Source organism: Candida orthopsilosis (assembly GCF_000315875.1).
Source record: "Candida orthopsilosis Co 90-125, chromosome 4 draft sequence".
Classification (NCBI taxonomy): domain Eukaryota; kingdom Fungi; phylum Ascomycota; class Pichiomycetes; order Serinales; family Debaryomycetaceae; genus Lodderomyces; species Lodderomyces orthopsilosis.
Genome location: NC_018297.1, coordinates 1160207 through 1183122, shown reverse-complemented (window position 1 = coordinate 1183122; position 22916 = coordinate 1160207). Strand labels below are relative to the sequence as shown.

General features: G+C 37.5%; 11 protein-coding genes and 1 non-coding gene across 12 annotated transcripts; 7 read left to right on the top strand and 5 right to left on the bottom strand. All coding sequences in view use genetic code 12, as the record gives it.

Moving 5' to 3' along the window:
• Nucleotides 1-30: 30 nt before the first annotated feature.
• Nucleotides 31-939, top strand: CORT_0D05880 (hypothetical protein; the record flags this gene model as incomplete). The annotated part of the gene is made up of 1 exon (XM_003869512.1): nt 31-939. The coding sequence occupies one exon, from the start codon at nt 31-33 to the stop codon at nt 937-939; it is 909 nt and encodes a 302-aa protein (XP_003869561.1).
• Nucleotides 940-964: 25 nt separating this feature from the next.
• On the bottom strand, nt 965-4696 carry CORT_0D05870 (Ski2 protein; the record flags this gene model as incomplete). The annotated part of the gene is made up of 1 exon (XM_003869511.1): nt 965-4696. The coding sequence occupies one exon, from the start codon at nt 4694-4696 to the stop codon at nt 965-967; it is 3732 nt and encodes a 1243-aa protein (XP_003869560.1).
• A 241-nt stretch (nt 4697-4937) lies between these two features.
• Nucleotides 4938-5414, top strand: CORT_0D05860 (Ubc9 protein; the record flags this gene model as incomplete). The annotated part of the gene is made up of 1 exon (XM_003869510.1): nt 4938-5414. The coding sequence occupies one exon, from the start codon at nt 4938-4940 to the stop codon at nt 5412-5414; it is 477 nt and encodes a 158-aa protein (XP_003869559.1).
• A 120-nt stretch (nt 5415-5534) lies between these two features.
• CORT_0D05850 (Fbp26 protein) lies at nt 5535-6902 on the bottom strand (the record flags this gene model as incomplete). The annotated part of the gene is made up of 1 exon (XM_003869509.1): nt 5535-6902. The coding sequence occupies one exon, from the start codon at nt 6900-6902 to the stop codon at nt 5535-5537; it is 1368 nt and encodes a 455-aa protein (XP_003869558.1).
• A 531-nt stretch (nt 6903-7433) lies between these two features.
• Nucleotides 7434-9773, top strand: CORT_0D05840 (Ssy5 protein; the record flags this gene model as incomplete). The annotated part of the gene is made up of 1 exon (XM_003869508.1): nt 7434-9773. One exon carries the CDS (start codon nt 7434-7436, stop codon nt 9771-9773), a length of 2340 nt encoding a protein of 779 aa, XP_003869557.1.
• Nucleotides 9774-11202: 1429 nt separating this feature from the next.
• Nucleotides 11203-11576, top strand: CORT_0D05830 (hypothetical protein; the record flags this gene model as incomplete). The annotated part of the gene is made up of 2 exons (XM_003869507.1): nt 11203-11294; nt 11378-11576. 2 exons carry the CDS (start codon nt 11203-11205, stop codon nt 11574-11576), a joined length of 291 nt encoding a protein of 96 aa, XP_003869556.1.
• A 382-nt stretch (nt 11577-11958) lies between these two features.
• Nucleotides 11959-14325, bottom strand: CORT_0D05820 (Aco1 aconitase; the record flags this gene model as incomplete). The annotated part of the gene is made up of 1 exon (XM_003869506.1): nt 11959-14325. The coding sequence occupies one exon, from the start codon at nt 14323-14325 to the stop codon at nt 11959-11961; it is 2367 nt and encodes a 788-aa protein (XP_003869555.1).
• Nucleotides 14326-15599: 1274 nt separating this feature from the next.
• Nucleotides 15600-15673, bottom strand: CORT_0_Lys(TTT)_63. The gene has a single exon. It is a non-coding gene (tRNA).
• Nucleotides 15674-16983: 1310 nt separating this feature from the next.
• CORT_0D05810 (Ptp1 protein) lies at nt 16984-18090 on the top strand (the record flags this gene model as incomplete). Its single annotated transcript, XM_003869505.1, has 1 exon — nt 16984-18090. The coding sequence occupies one exon, from the start codon at nt 16984-16986 to the stop codon at nt 18088-18090; it is 1107 nt and encodes a 368-aa protein (XP_003869554.1).
• Nucleotides 18091-18239: 149 nt separating this feature from the next.
• Nucleotides 18240-19157, top strand: CORT_0D05800 (hypothetical protein; the record flags this gene model as incomplete). Its single annotated transcript, XM_003869504.1, has 1 exon — nt 18240-19157. One exon carries the CDS (start codon nt 18240-18242, stop codon nt 19155-19157), a length of 918 nt encoding a protein of 305 aa, XP_003869553.1.
• A 405-nt stretch (nt 19158-19562) lies between these two features.
• On the top strand, nt 19563-21404 carry CORT_0D05790 (Ssb1 heat shock protein; the record flags this gene model as incomplete). Its single annotated transcript, XM_003869503.1, has 1 exon — nt 19563-21404. The coding sequence occupies one exon, from the start codon at nt 19563-19565 to the stop codon at nt 21402-21404; it is 1842 nt and encodes a 613-aa protein (XP_003869552.1).
• A 119-nt stretch (nt 21405-21523) lies between these two features.
• Nucleotides 21524-22822, bottom strand: CORT_0D05780 (Rio2 serine kinase; the record flags this gene model as incomplete). The annotated part of the gene is made up of 1 exon (XM_003869502.1): nt 21524-22822. One exon carries the CDS (start codon nt 22820-22822, stop codon nt 21524-21526), a length of 1299 nt encoding a protein of 432 aa, XP_003869551.1.
• Between the last annotated feature and the right edge of the window lie 94 nt (nt 22823-22916).

Here is a 22916-nt window from a genome sequence, read left to right as displayed (position 1 = left end):
ATTGATCCAATCTGATACTTTATATTTCTGATGACAAAATATGATGAGCTGCAAAATTTCAGTTCACAAAAATCTAATGCTACACAACACCCTTTTTCTAAAGTAACTACACAACATTCAGATGGATACAATACTACTATGAGACAACACATCAAAGTCATACAAAACAGTGCAATACGACTACTACCGAGACGCCAGGTCAGCACGGGTATACTACCCGGAAACGAACTGTTTAGTGTGGCTCATAGGAAATTCACTCCATCCTTCTTAAACCGTTTCACCTTCATAGATACTAAAAAACAGGCATATTCTTATCATGGAAAAGAACAGAGACTCATAGCTCAAAGAGATGGTCCAACTATAATTGATAGAGTTTCAAATGCATCTAGTGATGCAAAGTATGAACAGCATGTACAACCTTTGGTCAACTATGTTAATCCAGTGACGTTCCTGAATGAAGAGCTTGCATGTATATCCAACGGACTAACCAACTTGGAACTCCGAATAGAAGATGGGGAGGGAAAGGACGTATTTATTGAAACCGATCTTCTCCGACGACTAGGGAAGCATACTTTCAGACTTGCATTAATTAATCAATTTAGAATTTTCAAAAACGTTGGATATTTGTCAAATTCAGAGACAGATATTGAATCGGACATCATTTGGCTATTAGATAACTCTCCAGTAATTGAGTTTATGAAGTTGAATGGGCTCTCGAAATGTGTTTCCCTAAATCGAGAACTTTTGATTAACGAAAATCTTACTGAATCCGAATTTGAAGCAAAGAAAAAGGTTGTGTTTAATGCTACAGCGATTGGAAGTTTTCATACTATGATCGGACTAATTCACTTCAACCCCCGGTCAGGACTGCAAGAATTAATGGATAAAATTATAAATGGTAAACGAGGCGTATATAATATATTGAAGCAAAGTGCTTGAGAAGTACATACACTGTATATAGCATTCAAAGATAGAGTGATGCACAGAACACGATATCTCTCTTGATCTTTTCTTGTGCCTCTGCCATTTTCAAATGCAATTTCGAATCACCAATAATCAAAGCAGCATTCTTCACCTCACGACAAATTTCATCCAATCTAGTGATAACTCTTACAATCGTACCTTCAGATTCAACACTGATTTCCATAATCTCATTAAAGCTCAACCCATTAGCCCATTCATAAACAACATTGACTAAAGCAAATCGTTTACTTTCGACAAAATCCTCTTCCTCTGACGTTAGCGAAACTCTCTTTTCAATAAATACTCGGAGCAACTTGTCGGCAATCTCAAGTATCTTGGCTTTACCCTTTTCCAATCTCGGAGTAATCAACGGTGGTTCTTCTTCTTGAGTCCTACCCTCATAAACAAAACACGACAAAAGTGCAACAATCTCAGAAGGTTCGAAATCACCAAGGAAGTTGTCAAGAACCAACTCAGTAAGAATTAATTCCCAGCCAGAATTGATTTCACATGCAACTCTTCCTTTCAATACCACATTGTGTTTTTCATCAATGAACCCAAGGGTTTCAAGAACTTCCAACCTCTGTTCATAGTCTGGCAAAAGGTCCAAATTTTCATCTGAAATCAATCTTTCTAGTCCCTCTAACTCCATTTGTAAAAGACGCATTTTTCGATACTCTGCGTAATGCTGTTTGAAATTTGGACAAGTGAAAGCTTTCAAATCATTGATTTTTGAAAAGATGTTGTCCTTTTCAACGCACATATCGTGGAGAGATATTTGTTTTGTTTGATTAAAACTAATCTCATCTAGCCTATTTTGGAGCCCTAGAATCGATGTTATCTGCTCTTCTGCCTGCTTAACCTCTTCATGCTTGTTTTCAACAATACCATTCATAGACACCCTCAAGGCATATCTACAAATGAAGTTGACATTTTCGTACGGAACCGACACCACTTTAAGACCACCACTGTATTTTATTTTGGCAAAATTTTTTAGCAAGTAACTTCTTATTGGAAGGTATGGTAATTTGTACTGCTCTTGAGTCGTCTCATACTCCCTGCCATGATGGAAAGTAAGTAAGAATATACTGTCATTAACACTATCAGACTTTACAACAAAGCCGATTCTCACAATTGATTCTTTATCTCTGAAACACACAAGTCTTCCAATCTTCAACAACTGGGACTTCAATATAGGCGATTTATGAATATCAACGACACATTGGCCATAAACGTCTTCATACTCAAACATGAGTATACAAGTCTCCTCGATATCTTTCAAGTTACATTCATCACATGGAGTTAATGCCAAACTGCCCAATGTATTTGTGAGAACATCATGTCTCTTTTTATTCTCTGGGAGTAGAACTTGGGTCGAATTTTCACTGAATGAATGTTTAATCATCTCTTCAACCTTCAACGCCTCAATTCTGAGCAAATTCAAAATCATATTGTAAGTCAATCTGAATTGTGATTGCAACTTTGTTGGAGTTCCCAATGCCACTTCCTTAAAATCAGTTGGAGATAATGCTTCATTATAAGCCATAACTATAACTGTGCCTGTTGCATCCAATCCTCTTCTACCAGCACGACCAGACATTTGGGTAAATTCTCCCGGCAAAAGGTTTCTAAATGCCCTACCATCATGCTTCCTAGTAGAACTAAACACAACTGTTCTAGTAGGCAAATTCAACCCCATAGCAAAGGTTTCTGTAGCAAACAACACCTTCACCAATGTCTTGGCAAATAAAATTTCAATACACTCTTTCACGATTGGTAAAAGACCACCGTGATGTACTGCTATACCTCGACTAAGCATTTCTCTAATTTTAATGATCTGAGGCAATTCCCGATCCTCCTTTTTCAACCTTCCAACAGCTCGATCAATAAACATGTGAATCTCTGACTTTTCTTTGGCGGTGCAGAAATCAACACCGTGTAAAGAGTCGGCATAGGTTTCACATTTTTTCTTTGAAAACACGAAAATTACTGCAGGTAGCAAATTGTTCAGCTTCATATAGTGTACCAACTCGGGCCATGTGTTTTTGTTGGGGCCATCGGTACCAAACCTTTTCGGACCTGAAAAGTTTCCATGATTAGACAGACCTCCACGGCCTCCACGACCGCTACCTCTACCTCTAGTGACGCCTCTGTTACCGCCTCTGGCTGTTCCACCGGGTCCACCTCTACTTCCAGAACCCATTGTTGTTGAAGGAAGTTGTTTATTGGAATTTCCTGCTTCAAGTAAACTTTTGTGAGCTTTAAATTCACTCTCAAGGAATCTCCTGTTTGAGTCGACAACCTTGAAGAGTTTGTTCTTTGTCGATATAAAGATTTCCAACGGCACCGGTCTCTTTGGTGTTGAAATGACGTAAATATCCTTTTGTTTTGTTCGTCCTACCCAGTTAGCAAACTCAAATGTGTTTGGAACAGTGGCAGATAACAAAATATACTTGACATGATCAGGTAACATAATAATCACTTCTTCCCAGACAACACCACGATCTATATCATTCACATAATGCACTTCATCAAAAATGACAAACTCGACATCTCTTATCAAATCTGCACCACGATACAACATCGAACGTAAAATTTCTGTCGTCATGATAAGACAGTTTGCCTCAGGATTGATTTGAACATCACCAGTGATTAATCCAACGTCTATATCTTTAAATGTTTCTTTGAAATCTCTAAATTTTTGATTCGACAATGCTTTGATAGGGGAAGTGTATATGCATTTGGTCATGTTTCTTTTTGCCATTGCGATTGCATACTCGGCTACAACGGTTTTACCTGCAGATGTGTGAGCTGCAACAAAGACAGAATCACCTTGTTCCAAATGAAATACGGCTTCTTTTTGAAATGTGTCAAGCTCAAAGGGCCAAGTCCTAGCCATATTGGGAACCAATTCATTGAAATCCTCAATTTTATGATCTAAATCTACAACATGAGCCCAGTCACGCTTCTCGGGCGGTTTCTTCTCGTCGTATCTGAAAGACTTATAATCAAACGGTACCAATCCTTCTATCTCATTTGCATCAAACGGAAGCTTTGATTTGGGTTCAGCTGATGCTTTTTGACCATCCTTACCATCAAACAAAGTATGCTCCTTCACAGTTTCGTATGTTTGCCCATTCAGATCTTCTTCTTCCTTGTTCAAATCTTCCAAATCGGTTAAGCTTTGTGAGTCGCCAACTTCTAATCCTCGCGAAAGACCTGGTGGTATATCAAATAATCCATACTCGTTTCTGTGCAAGTTTGATGTAGTATCCTTAACTTCACGATCTATCGATGCCTGCTGTAATAATCCACCAGGCTGAAAAGGTAAAAATCCCGTTTTTCCTCTTATACTATCACTTTTTGATGAATAATCTCTATTGATACTCAATGAATTTGATGCAGAGGCATTCACTTCATTGAGATCGACTTCCTCACGATACCCAGAAATCTTGCCCTCAATCCCGGATCTCTTGAATCTCATTTTCGTTCTATTCAAACTAGACGGATTGATGACTAATTTCTGGATAATTTTGTCTCTATTAACGTCGGGTTTGGGTTGTACAAGATCGAGTAATTCCCAATTTAGTTCTGGAGATGGCTTGAGAAAGTCGTCAATAAGTTGCTGATTCTTTTCATCTTTCGTTGATTCTGAAAAAGTATAGACTGTTTCTTTATATGGATCAACACTCAACGGCGAGTCCCTATTACCGGTGAGTTCTTCAATTAGCATCAGACTAATACCTTCTTTTAGTTTTAAGAAGCCCTTAGAGCAGAATATGGAAATTGTGACGCGCGAAAAATCCTAAAAACCTTTTCATTAAATCATCAACACACAAATTCCTCAAGCCTGCACATCTGCAATAACATCTGCAATAACATCTTAATAGTTTGATCCTCCTGGTACTTTATTTCATTTCACTGTTATTACCACTGTTTTTATACACCCATTTCAATAACACCTAGAGTGAAAGATGTCCCTTCGCAATATCAGATTACAAGAAGAAAGAAAACAGTGGAGAAAAGATCATCCATTTGGCTTCTTCGCTAAACCAGTAAAAGGTTCAGATGGCTCCTTAGATTTAACTCTGTGGAAAGCAGGAATTCCGGGAAAAGCAGGTACATTATGGGAAGGTGGAGTTTACCCGATCAGGTTGGATTTCCCACCAGAATATCCATCAAAGCCACCCAGAGTGAAGTTTCCTGCGGGGTTCTACCATCCAAATGTGTATCCTAGTGGTACTGTTTGTTTGAGTATTTTGAATGAAGAGCAAGACTGGAAGCCGGCAATCACATTGAGGCAGATAGTTTTGGGAGTACAAGAATTATTGGATACGCCAAATCCAGATTCGCCAGCACAAGAGCCTGCTTGGAAAGCTTTCAGCAAGGATCGGAAATTATATGAGCAGAAAGTGCTAGAGCAAGTTAAACGCTATCCACCTACTGTGTAGCCTTTTATTGATGTTTGTGTATGTTTTTATGGGAAAGTTCGTATTGAAGTAAAATCGAAAAGCATAGAATCTCTACAAATCTACTTGCTCCAGATAGGCGCATTCAGTATTCCTAAGAATCTAAACCACATCGCCGCTATTTAACAAATCCCTACTTTTGAAAATGGTCTCTCCCGATTTTGCTTCTCCTAATTGTGATGTTCCTTTTTCCTTGTATGTACTAACAGCCGGTATATCCGCTTTTAGTCTCGACACCAACGTCGAATACGCTCTTGGTTCCAATTTTATCAACGTATGCAAGGGAATAGACATCCAGGGACTTTCTTCTTGTGGCACATTCATAAAGTAGGCATAAAGACAACGCAATACAGCTTGATGAGTGATTATAAGAATATTCTCTTGACGCTCCAACTCCATAATAATGGGTTCTAATCTTATGACAATGTCGCGATAAGACTCTCCACCACGATACCTATATTCGTATTTGTTGTCGTCTCTTGCTTTGAAATCTTCTGGGAATGCCTTTTCAATTTCTTCATATGTCATTCCATCACATTCACCTGCATCTAATTCGTCCAACGCCTTCCATTGTAGTTTTTTATATGGCAAAAATGAAGCGGTCTCTTGCGTACGTTTCAAAGTCGATGTCCACACTGTCAAATTGGTATGCTTGTGTTCCTCCCCCAACGACTTGAGAACAAGTTCAGGTAATTTCTTTGCGTATCTCCATCCGCGTTCTGATAAATCAGCATCACCACCAATTTGACCAGTTAGGTTGAATTCCGACTCACCGTGTCTTGACAACCAAATGCTTCTTGGCTTTATGTGTAAATTCATCACGTAATATACTATACGACTTTCCAAATAAGTTTCGATTCGGTTCAATATAATCTGGGAATTAACATTAACAAGTTTGACAAACGTCAATTCGGAGTCGGTTGTGGCATCCATTGTTTCATACACTGATTCGTAGTATTCGATCCTTTTGAGAAAGTCTGACATAGCAAATTCATTAGGCTTTGTCACGTAGTCAGGAGAAGTGGTTTTCACATCCATGATATTCTGCAATATGAGCTCTTTGTCGTCACACCAACTTTCCAAGAACATGGGCTCAATATAGTTTTCTCGGCATAGCTTCAAAATCCTATCTCTTCTTTCCCTAGTAGAATTTGTGGCATCCAAAATCCCCACAACCCCATTCTCTTCAACAAACCAATTCATCATATCTTTTATTGCCAAGTCTATGGCTTGTTTTCTATAAGCCAAACCCTCTTCATTCTTTGGGTCAAAAAATTCGGCGTTAATGGCAGCTTCTTTGGCCACTTCTCGCCTATAATTTCCAACATTAAAACACTTTGATTTTATTGACAACCATGACAAGTATCGAACAATTTTTTGCGATATGAGAGATTTACCACGAGCTGGTAAACCAACCATGACCACACATACTCTAACATTCTCGACGTGGGATATAGAATACACTGGCATATTTTAATTCAACTGTTGGCGATTGATGACAATATGACAAAAAAGTTGGTATTGAAAAAAAATTGTGGGGTGAAAGGCAGGATGTTGTAAAATTAATTCTAGATGTAGTTGCCTTTTGCTTTTGTTATCCCGTGGGGAATTTGTCACTATGGGAAAATGTTTTCAGTAAGGGTTTATTGATGGAGATTCCTTTCTATTCGACAAGTTGTGGTCCATGTAGGGTTTCTCTATTGCTGAAAGAAGGAAAATGGAATCTTTAAATTATGAATGATGAATATATTTTCTCCTTTGTTGAGAGTAAATTTGGTTGAAGTCGTGTGTGTAGTCTTTACTTCAATCCCGAATTAATCCTATGATTATTTAAAGAGTCAGGTGATTAGATCACATGATCTAATCACGTGAATGATTCTGTGAAACAAAATACTCCGCCAGTTGAGTTCACAAATTTTCCTCATGTTGAGTGACTGGAGTACCATCTTTGACTGACTTTATCACACATAAAACCTCACTTTACAGTTTCAATATCCCAAGATGAAGAGGTTCCTTTCAAGAACAAGTAAACCTGATAATGCAGATTTGAACCAAGAGACACAAAGTCTGACAGGGCAAGATGACACCAAGTCTAGAACATCCTCATCATTGAAACCTAGCAAGAGTAATATATCACATGAGTCGTATGACTCCGTGCGAGAACTAAGACCGATGTTTGGTGAAACTAAACAACTGCTTCTGCATAAACCTTCTGAGGCAGGGTTTTTCGATACTGGATTGAACCTCAATCCACTGATAATGAGTCCAAATGACACAGTAACTGTGGGTGCATCTAGTAGTAGGCATTCTACGGGAGACGGTGTCTCACTTTTTTCTAGCAAGCAATCCTTTTCGACGAAGCAGTCATCATATCAAAGTACCAATACCGCGAAACGACCTTTTCAATACAACTATAGTCAACCTTTACAAATTCTTGACTTGGAAAAAAATGACACAGGAGATGAGAGAAGCTATCATGATCGTGTTTGTGAAGAGCTTAAAAAGTTAAGTCAAAATTTGGCATATATCATGATGCAATATAATAATTCGAGTGTGAACTTATCAACAACAGTGGTGAATTGTATTGATTGTTTCAAAGAATTCAATAATAATATAAAGGAGAAACAAGAGCCAGATATAAGCACTTACAATAATCTACATTTAAGAAAGATTGTCAAGTATTATCTCCACTTTTATGACAATTTATTGAAAGACGATGTTTATATCAAGTTGAAGCTTTTATTAGTCAAAAATTTCAACGATTTTGCTGCTGTTTTCAACGACGACCTTAATGACAATAACGTGATCGCTAAACCTCGGAATTTTGCAGTAGGATCTAACAATGTGAGAGATTTTCCCAATGAAAATGTAATTGTGCGGATCATGGATAAAATTGCTCAAACAAATATTTCGGTTCAAGAGCAAAGTGGATCATTCATAGCCCCAATAATGAGAGGTGTCTCCATGCGCATGAGCATATTGTGTCTCTATTTTGGATACCCTGATCCTCTGGACATGCACTACAAACTAACCCAAAGTATTCACGATTTATATGACGATGTTCACGTCATGGTTATGAGGAATAGGATTGAGCTTGCTTCTGCGTCGGTACTGAATCCACCACCAATTCCAACAGGCCGCACTCCTGGAACGTCAAATGCTGTACACAAATTTAAATTACCTTTTAGAATACCCACAGATCCATTGGAACCTCCAATATCCATGTCCATATCAACAGAAAACTCAAACAGAGTCTCAGGAACCATGGGTGGCTACATCTATCCTAAAATAGATCTCATAAAACAACCACAACTCAAAAGCTATGCATCTAGTAAGTTTGCAATATCATGTGGACATGTATGTTTAGATCCTCAAGACTCGTCACATTACTGCAACATTGCTTCTCCGTCAGCTGCATTGATATCATTGTATAAGCAAGCTCTAATTGCACAATATCAAAGGCAAGGCGGACAACTCAGTGAGAGCCATATTGCTTATGGCACAATATTGAATGAATTGGAGGAAATGTTCCCGTTGAAAAAAGTCAAGGTCCAAGAAAAACATTCATCGGAACATTATGAAATGCGCAACCTCCCACAGTTCAGATTCGGGCAAATTATATGGGGTGAGCGAACATTAATTAACTTATCAAAATCTTCCAATGAGGTCAGTGGATTAGTTGAACGTAAACTTTCAGATTTGGCAATCATCAAAGTCAACAAGCACTTGAAGTGCTCGTATAACTACTTGGGAGATGACGTTCAATTCAGCGAGTATGACCCTGCACTTATAATAGATAATTTATATGTTCGAAAAGTGCTCAATTTGAGGCGATTTAAGCCAAAAACGATCAACGAGGATATTAACGAGGTTGACTCAAGTGTTTCATCATCTTCACAAGAGCAGGACCAGTGTTATCATGGCATATCTGTATTCAAATATGGCTCAACAACAAAATACACTCGTGGTAATCTAAATGGGGTCAAATTGGTTTACTGGCTTGATGGAGCTATGCATTCACTGGAGTTTATTGTTAATTCCATAGAGCACAATTCAGCATTTGCTGGTGGTGGTGATAGTGGAAGTTGGGTGCTTACGAAATTACAAGACTTGGATTCAAAGGCCAATGGATTGGGTGTTTTGGGGATGTTGCATTCGTATGACGGCGAATACAAGCAATTTGGATTGTTTACCCCAATGTGTGAAATTTTAAACCGATTAGAAGAAGTCACTAACATCAAATGGGGTGTTATTGGGTGTGAACAAGAGGAGAAAGGTGAAAAGGTGATGGAGCACGGAGGCGATGGAGAAATTTTGAATACTGGGGAAGAGGTCGACTAGGACTCATTTCATTTCTTGGAGCTATATGCTAGTTTGTGTAGAGAATTGTTTAGATATTTGACGATTTAATGAAAATTTTAAACTTAGAAGAAGGAACGCAACTTGGGTGTGTGTGTATACATATGCAGCATAAGAAAAATTGCAAAAAGGTAAGTTTTTGGCTGCCAAAATTCTGTTTCTGTGTTTAAAAAATAAATGCCTCAACACATTTCCCCGATTTTTCTGTTTTTGTCTTTGTTATCAGTCATCATCAATCCCAACACCAGAATCATACCTCAGTCTACAAGCCTTTGAAAGGGGTCCCTTCTGACTCAAAAAAAACCTTCTAGATCCACTGCAAGCTGTAACGAGGTGATTTGATTTCCGCGTATTTCGGTTCCAGAAAAGGATCCTTCCGGAACAAAAATTGCGAGATATTTGGTTTTTGAGTCTTTCGTTGTTGAAACCCCGCTGTTGATTGGGTCTTGTGGGTCCTGGGTGTACATCCTGTTGGTATACCGATACACTCAATGAAGATGTTAAGTTTTGATGGGAAAAATTACAATAATAGAGGGCTTGTAACTGTAGTTTAAATGATTTTCAGATGACCTTCACAAGAGACAGTATATATTTGATTGGATCACTTTTTGTTAATAACTTGGAAAAGGTAGAGGATTTCATGGGTGTATATTTATTACCGTAGAGGATTAATAAAGTCAATGGAGGGTGAGTTATGACAAGAAATGGAGGCTTTGTTTTGGAATGATTTTCAATTTGGTTGCAAAAGTTGATGAGCTGAACAGCTGATCAGCTGAAGAGCCGGAGAGTTGGTTGTGGGTGGTTGTGGTTCTGGTTTTCAGGTGATTGCTATTTTGTGGTTGGAACTTTAAGAGGTTTCGGTTATTTAGAGGTCATGGTTTCTCGTGTAAGTTCATATGGTACCTCGATCTAATTTTGGTTTAATTGGGAGAAAGCTCATTGTCAAGCGTTTCGGAGGGGATTAAATTTTGGGGTGACTGTTTTATTTCCTTTTAGGTAATTTTGGAAATCCGGTTGTTGGGAGACTAACCAGTCAAGATTTGACTTTGTTTAAGGGTTTGTTCAAGTTTGGTACATTGGAAAAATTTTGGGACGAATAAGGGGATTAAATTAGGGAGATTCATCCCAATATAGAATTGTAACTATTTGGGACTATTTGGATCTGTTTAGGTCTATTTGGACCTGTTTGGGAGATTATATGGGTTTAAATGACATTTGGGATTCAAAGGGATCGTATTTAAGAACTGTTAAAATACAGATATTAGTCTTGTTGTTTTAATGCTTTTATAGTACAAAATACTCTATACACCAAAATGAAAAAAAAGTCTGTATTTGCAACTCTCAACCAAAACGAAAAAAAAAATCATTTCCAAAATTTAAAGCATAACTTTATCGTTTATCATTCTTCAACATGTCTTCAAGTGGAGGCAAGCTTGTGGTAGGAGGCGTTGCCATCATTGCATCGTGGTGGTTTGGAGTGAATTTCTGGAAACCGCTAATCCTGTATGTACTTCACTCACGTCACAAATAGCACATCCACATATCATCATCAAGGTTCATTAATACTAACACACCACCTTCCCTAGAGAACAGCTAGATAAAGATGGTAACTTAAAGGACAAGTATAAACCAGAAGTACCTAAGGATGAAGTAGCCTCATGGTCAGATTTGAAACAGAAATGGGCTGCTGTTGTTGATCCACAACTGAATTTTTCAAGTCAGGACAAGGCAAGTTTGGAAGAGTTGAAGGAACATCTACAAGAGAATAAACCAACAGATCGATGAGTTAAAAAGATGCAATGAAGGTCATCACAAGTATTCATTTCAGGAACGTACCACGTACTGCTAGTCTTTAAAAGATGGCCATTTACCAATGACGATATCTCTTCGCTTGAGTAAATAGCACGACTTAGACTATGTACATGTTATATAGGCAATGTAATTCCTGTACAGGAAGTACAAGTACCCTCTACATTAAATCGCACGAGCCTCAAATAAATAAATTCAATGACCTGTATAGATTAAAAGGAAAACCTATCTTCTGGAATATATATACGATAAAAACGTGAATAAATGACTGTAGAATACAAAGTGGGAGTATCAATAATAATAATAAATAATGTACATTTGAATCAAAGAATAAAATTCTCTTTATTGACCCTCACACTTATTTCTTACCAGCAGCATGTTTTTCAGCAGCGACGGCAGCCATCTTGTTCAAAGCTGAACCGTACTTGAACCATTCAATTTGTTCATTGTTATAAGTGTGTGATAATTCAGTTTCCCAAGCTTCACCATCCTTTGGATGAACTCTCATGATAACATTCTTACCTGGAGCCAACTCAGTCAAACCGAGCAAATCAATTTCATCAGTTGGGTTAATCTTGTCGTAATCAGCAACATTGGTAAAGTTCAATGGCAACAAACCTTGTTTCTTCAAGTTAGTTTCGTGAATACGAGCAAATGATTTGGTAATAATGGCGAAACCACCAAGGAATCTTGGTTCCAAAGCAGCATGTTCTCTAGAAGAACCTTCACCAAAGTTTTCATCACCAATAACAACCCATTTGTGACCAGAATCTCTCAATGCAGCAGCAGTTTGTGGAACACCGTCCCATTTACCAGTGTAGTGGTTCTTAACTTCATTGGCTTTACCGTTTTCAGCATTAGTGGCACCAATCATATAGTTGTTAGAAATGTTTTCCAAGTGACCACGGTATTTCAACCATGGACCAGCCATTGAAATATGATCAGTGGTGGTCTTACCAACAGCTTTAATCAAGATTGGTAATCTTTCAGCATCCTTGCCATCCCATGGCTTGAATGGTTTCAATTTTTGTAATCTGTCAGAAGTTGGTGAGATAACAACATCAATAGAAGCTCTGTCTTGTGGTGGGGCCTGGTAAGTGTTTTCACCCTTGTCGTAACCCTTTGGTGGCAAACCAAGACCAGATGGCTCCTTCAATTTGAATTCGTTACCTTCGGAATCAACCAAGTAATCGGTGATTGGGTTGAAACCCAAGTCACCAGTGATGGCGTAAGCTGTAGCCATTTCTGGGGAAGCAACGAAAGCGTGGGTAGCTGGGTTACCATCGTTTCTTGAAGTGAAGTTTCTGTTGAATGATGAGACAATGGTGTTCTTTTCACCTTTTTTAACATCTTGTCTATCCCATTGACCAATACATGGACCACAAGCGTTAGCCAAAACAACACCACCGAAATCTTCGAAAGTCTTTAATTGACCATCTCTGGCAATAGTAGCTCTAACTTGTTCTGAACCTGGGGAAACAGTGTACAAGGTCTTGGCTCTCAATCCATGAGCTTCGGCATCCTTAATGATAGAAGCGGCTCTTGACATATCTTCGTATGAAGAGTTGGTACATGAACCAATCAAACCAACTCTGACATCCAATGGCCAGTCATTGGCAATAGCAGTTTCTCTCATCTTGGAGACTGGAGTAGCCAAATCTGGAGTGAATGGACCGTTGACGTGTGGTTCCAAAGTGTTCAAGTCGATTTCAATAACTTGGTCATATTCACAACCTTCATCAGCTTTAAGGAAATCATTCTTATATTGGTGAGCAAATTGAGCAATATCAGATCTACCAGTAGCTTCCAAGTAGTCATCCATGGATTTGTTGTATGGGAAAACTGAGGTGGTGGCACCAATTTCAGCACCCATATTACAGATAGTACCCATACCAGTACATGAGAAGGTTTCAACACCTGAACCGAAGTATTCGACAATAGCACCAGTACCACCCTTGACAGTAGTAATACCAGCCAATTTCAAGATAATATCCTTTGGTGAAGTCCAACCGCTCATTTTACCTGTCAATTTAACACCGATAATCTTTGGTGCCTTCAATTCCCAAGCAAGACCAGACATAACATCGACGGCATCAGCACCACCAACACCAATAGCCAATTGACCTAAACCACCAGCATTTGGAGTGTGCGAATCGGTACCAATCAACAAAGCACCTGGAAATGCATAGTTTTCCAAAACAATTTGATGGATAATACCTGAACCTGGTTTCCAGAAACCCAAGTTATATTTAGCACAAGCAGAAGCCAAGAAATCATAAACTTCCTTGTTTAAGTCAATGGCTCTAGCCAAATCCTTAGCACCACCAATTTGAGCTTGAATCAAGTGATCACAATGAACTGTTGATGGAGTGGCAACTTGAGGCAAATTAGCTGACATAAACTGTAAAATAGCCATTTGAGCAGTAGCATCTTGACAAGCAACCCTATCTGGTCTCAATTTCAAGTATGATTTACCTCTTTCGATATCTTGTCCATGAGGATCATCCAAGTGACCATACAAGACTTTTTCAGCATAAGTCAAAGGTCTGTTTAATCTAGCTTTAACAATTTCAACATTTTCCAAGTTTTGTTTGTAGTTGATAAAAGAGTGATCTTCCAACAAGTTTTGGTGGACTTTTGAATCTCTGTTGATAGCAGAAGCTAAACCACGAATGGTGACAGAACGTGGGTTTGCTCTAATAGCTGTTCTTGAAGCAGACAACATATTAGATTAGTAGTAAATAAATATGATTGAAAGGTTTTTTTACCTGATTCTAAATTGAACAAAGTTGAATAAAGAAAAGAAAAAGAAGAAGAAGAAGAAGAAGAAGAAGAATCAAAAAAGAATTGGAGGAGGAGAAATTGGAAAAATTTTATACTTTATTAAATTTGGTTGGTTTAGAAAAAAATCACAAACAATAGAAGACAACAGACAGACAAGGAGAAGTTTTTTTCTTCCCCTGCAACAACAACAATTTACCCGCAAAGAAACAACCATAATATTCAAATCTACAGTAGTCTTGATTAGTCAATAGCTACAATTCTCTAGTCTTACCAAAAGGTATCCCACTACCTTATCCAATTGTTTGTTGGTTGAAGCATTATCATCTTTCCGAGGCTACGAGTCTACTCATTTAGAATGTGGGTTAAATTTTGTTTTGATCATCTAAATATCCGTTTTTGTGTCAAGAGAAAAACTTATATGTGTGTTTTCGGTTCCGTTAATTGAATTTTCTTCTTACAGCCAATCAGCTGCTGTAAGTTTATAATATCTCTTTTCGCGTTTGGTAATATGCACACTACCCCCTCGGTTAAATTGCAAACCAAACACCGATAAATGAGAATACACTAGTGGTCATGAAACCAAAACAATGACATTAAAGTGCTTTGCTCGTATACAAGTTGTGTGACTACAGCTTATAATATATTTATACCTTTCTTCCGTGTTGAAGTCTATGGTTAAGTGAAGTTTGAAAACTCCGATAAATTTATTCTCCCCCAGATTTCAATTTATTTTATTTTTTCTCCTTCTGTAGTTTCACATTTCTTTCATTTACACTTCATTTAATTGGTTGAAATTACCTACATCACAAAAGAGAAAAAAATCTTTGAATTATTTTGGTCCTTCATTAAACTATATTGGAACCATTACTTCTAAAGATAAAAAGTGGTGCAATCTTTGCAGTGGGTGATAAGAAAAATGTTACGACTTTGACTCATTACATCAAACTTAAAAAACACACCACTAGCTACCTAATCTTTAACCGTCTCTTGAATACATTCCGTTTGCCGAGGTTAAAAAAATACAATCGCGTTTATCGAGGTATTTTTATTTTTTTGCAGCCACATTTATTGGAATTGAGCACCTCTCATTAAGCTCAATGTTCGTGTAAGATCCATGTCTACGACATTAAACAATCGCCCCTTTGATCTCCTCCAATACTTCTAAACTTCGCTAGATCAACCTAAAAAACAAGGAAAAACAAGAACAGGAAAAAAAGCCCGACGCGGGACTCGAACCCGCAACCTTGAGATTAAAAGTCTCACGCTCTAGCCGATTGAGCTAGCCAGGCCAATTTTTTCCAAAGTTTTCAGGGTGATCAAGCGCTGGTAACATTTTTTATCATGCGTACTGAAAAAATTACTGCGGTATGATTGTAATATTTCACATCAACGACCAAAAGTACATTTCAAAGCACCCAGAATATAGAACTTCAAATACGTTTAGTATGTCTTCAAGTATTCTCCGGACAAATTCTTTCTTTGAATGCTACATGCCGATTTGTTCAAGTACGGGTGGAAAGCTGTCCTTATCATGAGAGAACATACCGGCAAAAATGTAGTATTTGCATTCTAGTAATTAATAATATTTGTTCACAAGTACAAAATGGCATATTAAATACAATCGTGTTTTCTTATATTTACAAAAGGTGGGTCCTAATTGAAGTTTTTTCCTGCTGCATAGTGATTGAGTGGAGTCGTTCATCTTTTAATCCAAGTATAAAGCAAATTGTATACAGATAGTTGTAGTGATAGCTACATCCACTATGTAGTAATAACGAAACCCACAACAACCATCTAACCTCTTCTAACTCCCAATGATTACCCGTAATATCAACGACATTGTATTTGAATACAAGGATTGATTGCAAAAGAATTTGATTGTTATAACAGGTAGCGCATGCTAGTGATGTTGTATTTGCGGATCGGAATTTATGAACTAAAAGGCGAAAGCGTGTTGATGATAATCCGGTGGGGAAGATTAAAAAAACACTAAAAGCTTGTGATACGAAACTAACGGACTTTTATCTTTTAGCTACTTGCAATAAACAAATATATGAAGATGTCTGAGTTTTTGAGTTAGTGTAGTTGGATCTTTTTATAAATTTCCACGGGCATAGAGGAAAAGAAGGTGTACAGTATAGATTCAGAACGTCTGTATAAATTACACTTGCTATGTTCTTGATTATGGAACTCTTTGATTAAGATATTTGTATTGCCTGCAGATGCCGACTTCGATCCATTGTATCTAGCGCTACATGCGCATAATGGTATGATTAATTTTACTTCTAATTAATATATATATATGCACGTTTATCATTTGTGTGATCCACCGTGTCCCGTGGAAATTCAAAGAATTGTTTTATTAAATCTTACCCATTTAAAAGAAAATTTTGTACATCTTTTTACTCTTTTTCCTTCAATAAGTTAATCATCTTAACCTTTAACCTTGATAATTATCGTCCTACTATCCTTAGCTCTCAAGCGTGTCGTAGAATCTATTCATTAAAACAACGGACAGGGAGAGAAATTACAAAGGAGACATCACGCAGGGCTTGTACAAATCACACACAAAATAAAATACGCTTTAAAAAAGGTTGACATGCACTTGAGTTCTACTACACCATTTACATTCACGAGAATGAATGTATTCAAGAAGCCAATAATCCGTGCCAATAACAACAGTACCTCATCAAATAGCAATAAACTGGCTACATCCAAAACGCAGCGAGATGGTAAATTGCCTACTTTACTCACAATAGCATCACAAGAACAACGTGACAAATTTGATGAATTGAATGAAGTTGAGTCAAATAGAATCGTTGATGGTTTGAACAACCCCACTGAATCTATATGGTCACTTACTGCAGCAATATCGAAAAGAAACAAAGATCGAAACAGGTATAGCAATGTTATGCCATGGAATGAAACTAGAGTCAAACTACCAATTAAAAATGAAACCACATATTCTGATTATATTAATGCATCCCATATAAAATTACAAATTAAAGGAGACACCTTAATTAATCGATACATTGCTTGTCAAGGGCCATTGGATTCAACAAGAAATCATTTCTGGTCAATGTGTTTTAATGAGCTGGAGAAGCAAGGCAACGATGTAGTTATAATTGCGATGGTTACACCATTAATGGAGCAAGGAATGATTAAATGTGATAAATATTGGCCAGAAGTAGGTGAAGCTTGGGGATTCCAACAAGAAAATCTCGAAGATGGTATTGCAATGGAGGATTTGACTATAAAGAACGTTAATGAAACTTATGATGTCGATGAGGATTATTTGTTGACTGAATTTGAACTCAAATCAGGAATCAAAACCAAGAAGGTGTATCATTTCTATTACTATAAGTGGGCAGATGCTAAAATCCCCCCATCAATCACTCCCTTAGCTAATTTATCTCGACACATAAATGAAGTGAAACAAGCTAGTGCTGCATTACCAGAAAATCAACCTATTCCAATAATCCATTGTTCTGCAGGTGTTGGAAGATCAGGTACTTTTATGGTCTATGATCATTTGTTTCGAGATAGGGACAAGTTTCGTACTATTATTGATAGCAATCCTACAAAAGATTTGGTTTACAAAGCGGTGTTTCAGTTGAGGACGCAGAGGATGATGATGGTTCAAACTGTGTACCAATACCAATTTTTATATAACGTGGCAAAGGAGGTTTATAACGCGGAGAAGTGAAGATAGTGGTGTTCAGTTTGACTTACATGTTGATGAGGTTAGATTGGTGGGTGGATTTACATGTACATTTATAATATACTAATAACTAATGAGTTAGTCCAACTGTAAGCACTTGTAAAAGATCGATCAATATTAGTTGTTGCTGTTTAATGTGTTTGATTTCTGTTGCAAAAAATTTAACACCAGAAGGTGGCTACTCAAAAAGCCAAACTGTTTCGGAGATCCCAGAGAGCTCAATGGAATCAGCCATACGTCAATTACTATTGTCGTCTGAGTCCCTACGATTCGAAATCAACCCCTCTCTATTGAAGGAGAATAAGGAAGAAGGAAAACAACCACTTTCAATTTTAGTAACAACGCCAACGTTATCTAGATTTCTTCAACATTTGATTGAAACCAAGAGCCTCATAAGCCAACCAGATTTGAATGATAATTTGGTAATAGAGAAGCACATGGGGTGTCCTTACTGGGATCTCAATTTTACCTCGAAATACACCGTTGAAGTCTTACAACTACTCGTCCAGATTCAGTTTACAAATCACGAAAATCTTCAAATTAGAGGTTCATTGACTCAATGCTTCAAACTAGGTGGGTCTTTCAATAATGGTGTTATAATTCTACATCAATCAAGCATTACTGATGATTTGTTACAAATGGTGGTTGCATGTGATAAAATTGAACTGATTATCTATACACCACAAATTACAACAATGGGTGAAATTTCAAATTGCAACAATCAAAAAATTGAATTTTCAGATAGATATTCAAACCAAGGTCAAGGCCTGTGTAATACGATGACACTGGTTTCAATTACATTATCTTTTAATCGACGTGAAATTAAACAAATTTTGGGAATTGGTGGAGCAAAATTGGATTCCATACGCATACAACTGAAATGCTGGATTCATATTGATCTGACTCCCTTTGAACAATACATAGATGGGAACTTGAGATTTGTTAGTAAAAATAATACCAAGCAAGATATCACTGTCAATGGATTGAAACAGAATGTTGATATTGCTATTAGTGAGATTTACAACTGTGTGGAACAAAATAGAAGTATTTAAAGTTAATTGAAATGGTTTCTAGTGTAATTGTGGATACTTTCTAGTTTCTAATACAGATTATAGGTGATATTTGCTGACTTCGTGCCTCATGACAAGAAAGTGGGTCTTGCTTTTGCTGGTTGCAAAACTGAGATGTCCGGGTAAGTCAAAGAAGTAGTGTGGTTACGAGTAATTACATAACATATTATCTAATAAACAATCGCTACCATATTCATCGCATAATTTTTTTTTTCAATTTCTTTTTCGTTTCTCTTTGTCTTATTGTCTCTCTCTTCCTACCGCTGCTTGAAAATTTTCACTCCTGAAAAACTTTTCATCATTCCAAATTCTTTTCCCTTTTTTCCCTTCTTCTTTCAATTAACTCCTCCCTAGTATAATCTAGCATATATATATACTACTACAATCATGGCTGACGGTGTTTTTCAAGGTGCTATTGGTATCGATTTAGGTACTACCTACTCATGTGTTGCTACATACGACTCAGCAGTTGAAATTATTGCCAATGAACAAGGTAACAGAGTTACTCCTTCTTTCGTCGCTTTTACTAGTGAAGAAAGATTAATTGGTGATGCTGCCAAGAACCAAGCTGCTTTAAACCCAAAGAACACTGTTTTCGACGCTAAGCGTTTGATTGGTAGAGCTTTTGATGATGAATCTGTTCAAAAGGATATCAAGTCATGGCCATTCAAGGTTATCGATGTCAATGGACAACCACAAATTGAAGTTGAATACTTGGATGAAACCAAGACCTTCTCTCCACAAGAAATCTCCTCAATGGTCTTGACCAAAATGAAGGAAATTGCTGAAGCTAAAATTGGTAAAAAAGTTGAAAAAGCTGTTATTACTGTCCCAGCTTATTTCAATGATGCTCAAAGACAAGCTACCAAGGATGCTGGTGCCATTGCTGGTTTGAATGTTTTGAGAATCATTAACGAACCAACCGCCGCTGCTATTGCTTACGGTTTGGGTGCTGGTAAATCTGAAAAAGAAAGACATGTTTTGATTTTCGATTTGGGTGGTGGTACATTCGATGTTTCTTTGTTGAACATTACTGGTGGTGTTTTCACCGTTAAAGCTACTGCTGGTGACACTCATTTGGGTGGTCAAGATTTCGATACCAACTTGTTGGAACACTTCAAGAATGAATTCAAGAGAAAGACTGGTAAGGATATCTCCGGTGATGCCAGAGCTTTAAGAAGATTGAGAACTGCTTGTGAAAGAGCAAAGAGATCATTATCTTCAGGTACTCAAACCACTGTTGAAATTGATTCATTATTTGATGGTGAAGATTTCTCAGCCAACATCACCAGAGCTAGATTTGAAGAATTGTGTGCTGATTTATTCAGATCCACTTTGGACCCAGTTGAAAAAGTCTTGAAAGATGCCAAGATTGACAAATCACAAGTTGAAGAAATTGTCCTTGTTGGTGGTTCAACCAGAATTCCAAAGGTTCAAAAATTGTTATCTGACTTTTTTGACGGTAAACAATTGGAAAAATCCATCAACCCAGATGAAGCTGTTGCTTACGGTGCTGCTGTCCAAGCTGCTATCTTGACCGGTCAATCAACCAATGACGAAACTAAGGACTTGTTGTTGTTGGATGTTATCCCATTGTCCCTTGGTGTTGCTATGCAAGGTAACGTCTTTGCTCCAGTTGTTCCAAGAAACACCACTGTTCCAACCATCAAGAGAAGAACTTTCACCACTGTTGCTGACCACCAAACCACTGTTCAATTCCCAGTTTACCAAGGTGAACGTGTCAACTGTACTGAAAACACTTTATTGGGTGAATTCGACTTGAAAAACATCCCACCAATGCAAGCAGGTGAACCAGTCTTGGAAGCCATCTTTGAAGTTGATGCTAACGGTATCTTGAAGGTTACTGCTGTTGAAAAATCAACTGGTAGATCTGCCAACATCACCATCTCCAACTCAATTGGTAGATTGTCAACTGAAGAAATCGAAAAGATGATCAATGATGCTGAAAAATTCAAGTCATCCGATGATGCTTTTGCCAAGAGACACGAACAAAAACAAAAATTGGAAGCTTACGTTGCTTCAGTTGAATCAACTGTTACTGATCCTGTCTTGAGCGCTAAATTGAAGAAATCTGCTAAGGACAAGATTGAAGCTGCTTTGTCTGATGCTTTGCAAACTTTGGAAATTGAAGATTCATCTGCTGATGATTATAGAAAAGCTGAATTGACTTTGAAGAGAGCTGTTACCAAAGGTATGGCCACTCGTTAAGTAATTTAAAGAGGTAGTATATTTCTTTATAATCTGTACATTTTTTCACGTTTTAAAAGGAAAAAAATAGTAAACTACAAAATGTTGTAGAACTAAGTGTAACTTACGTTGTAAATTGCCTATTCATCGAGTATATAATTGCCTAGTTTATCCATTTTGAGGTTCTTGTCACCGGATGATATAGCAGCAATGATCTTTTCATTCTGTTCCTCGTGGTTACTGTCCTCGTCGCCGAAATCCAAATCCTCTTCATCATATTCCTCGTCCTCATCATCTTCTTCTTCGTCATAATCCTCCTGCTCTTCATCTTCCTCATCCTCAAGTTCTGACAAATCGTCAGTTTCGTCTGTTGTTATTCTCATTCCCATCACCGCTTTCTCCAAATCTTTAACTTCCTTCTTACCTGTCTTCTTTTTCGCATACCCTGATGCCTCAACTTCAACATCCAACAGTTTTTCTCTTACAACGTCACGCTTGAAATTGGGATAAGCATATTTATATCCGTCTCCATATCCGTCAGTATCATACATGGTTGAATCGTGTTGAGGATCATATTTAAACTTCTTTTTGAAGAAATCTCGTATACCTTGTACATCTCTATCAAAATAAATTTTTGCATCCGGATGTTCTATTGATACACATTGGGGGAAATCAATAACGACAAAATCACTCTTATTGTTTGGATTTGATTGATCTCTGATTATGATGTTGAATTCATTGAAATCACAATGGATTAAACCTGCTTTGGCGAGCTTGACAATAAAACACATGAGATCAGAGTATAATTTCTTGTAGTCTATTTTACCAATATTTCCAGTGTTTAATTGCTTCATTGGTAATCCTTTGATCCATTCCATCATGACACAGTGTCTTGAGTAATCAAATGGTTGCGGCACGTTGAATTCATTGTCGTAAAGTATTTGCATAAATTGATATTCTTTTGCTGCTGCCAATCGTGATAAGTACATCCAGTTAGAAGTGTGTCTATTCTTCAAATAGTCACGATTGTTTTTAACAGTCTTGAATGAAGTCCTACCAAGACGGTGGATTTTCAAGACTTTTTGCACACCTTGGGGATCACTAACGGAATAGATGTCTGATTCTTTTCCTACACCAATGGTTGACCCGACTGAATATAAAGTATTTCGATTCAACATTGATTTCAAGGCGAGATAGTCATACCCATTATATGTTAATCTAAACCCATCGTATGTAGCGTTACGTAACCTCGCAACAAGTTTCAATTTTGCTAAATCTCCAATTGCCCTTTGCGTACCTGAAGGTGCTTTCATACCAGATATCGAATGGATCATTTGCGTGGGGACCAACTCATGATTCCTGGAACCTAGCTCCACAGCTTGCAATACTCTAAAATCGTCCGAGGTCAAATACCTCATATGAGAAGTGTCCAATTTCATGATGGTATTGACTATCTAATCAAGTGATTGTTGGTTAAAGAAGAAAGCTCATCACACCAAATGTGAATTTTCCAACGAGCGAACACAAAATAGA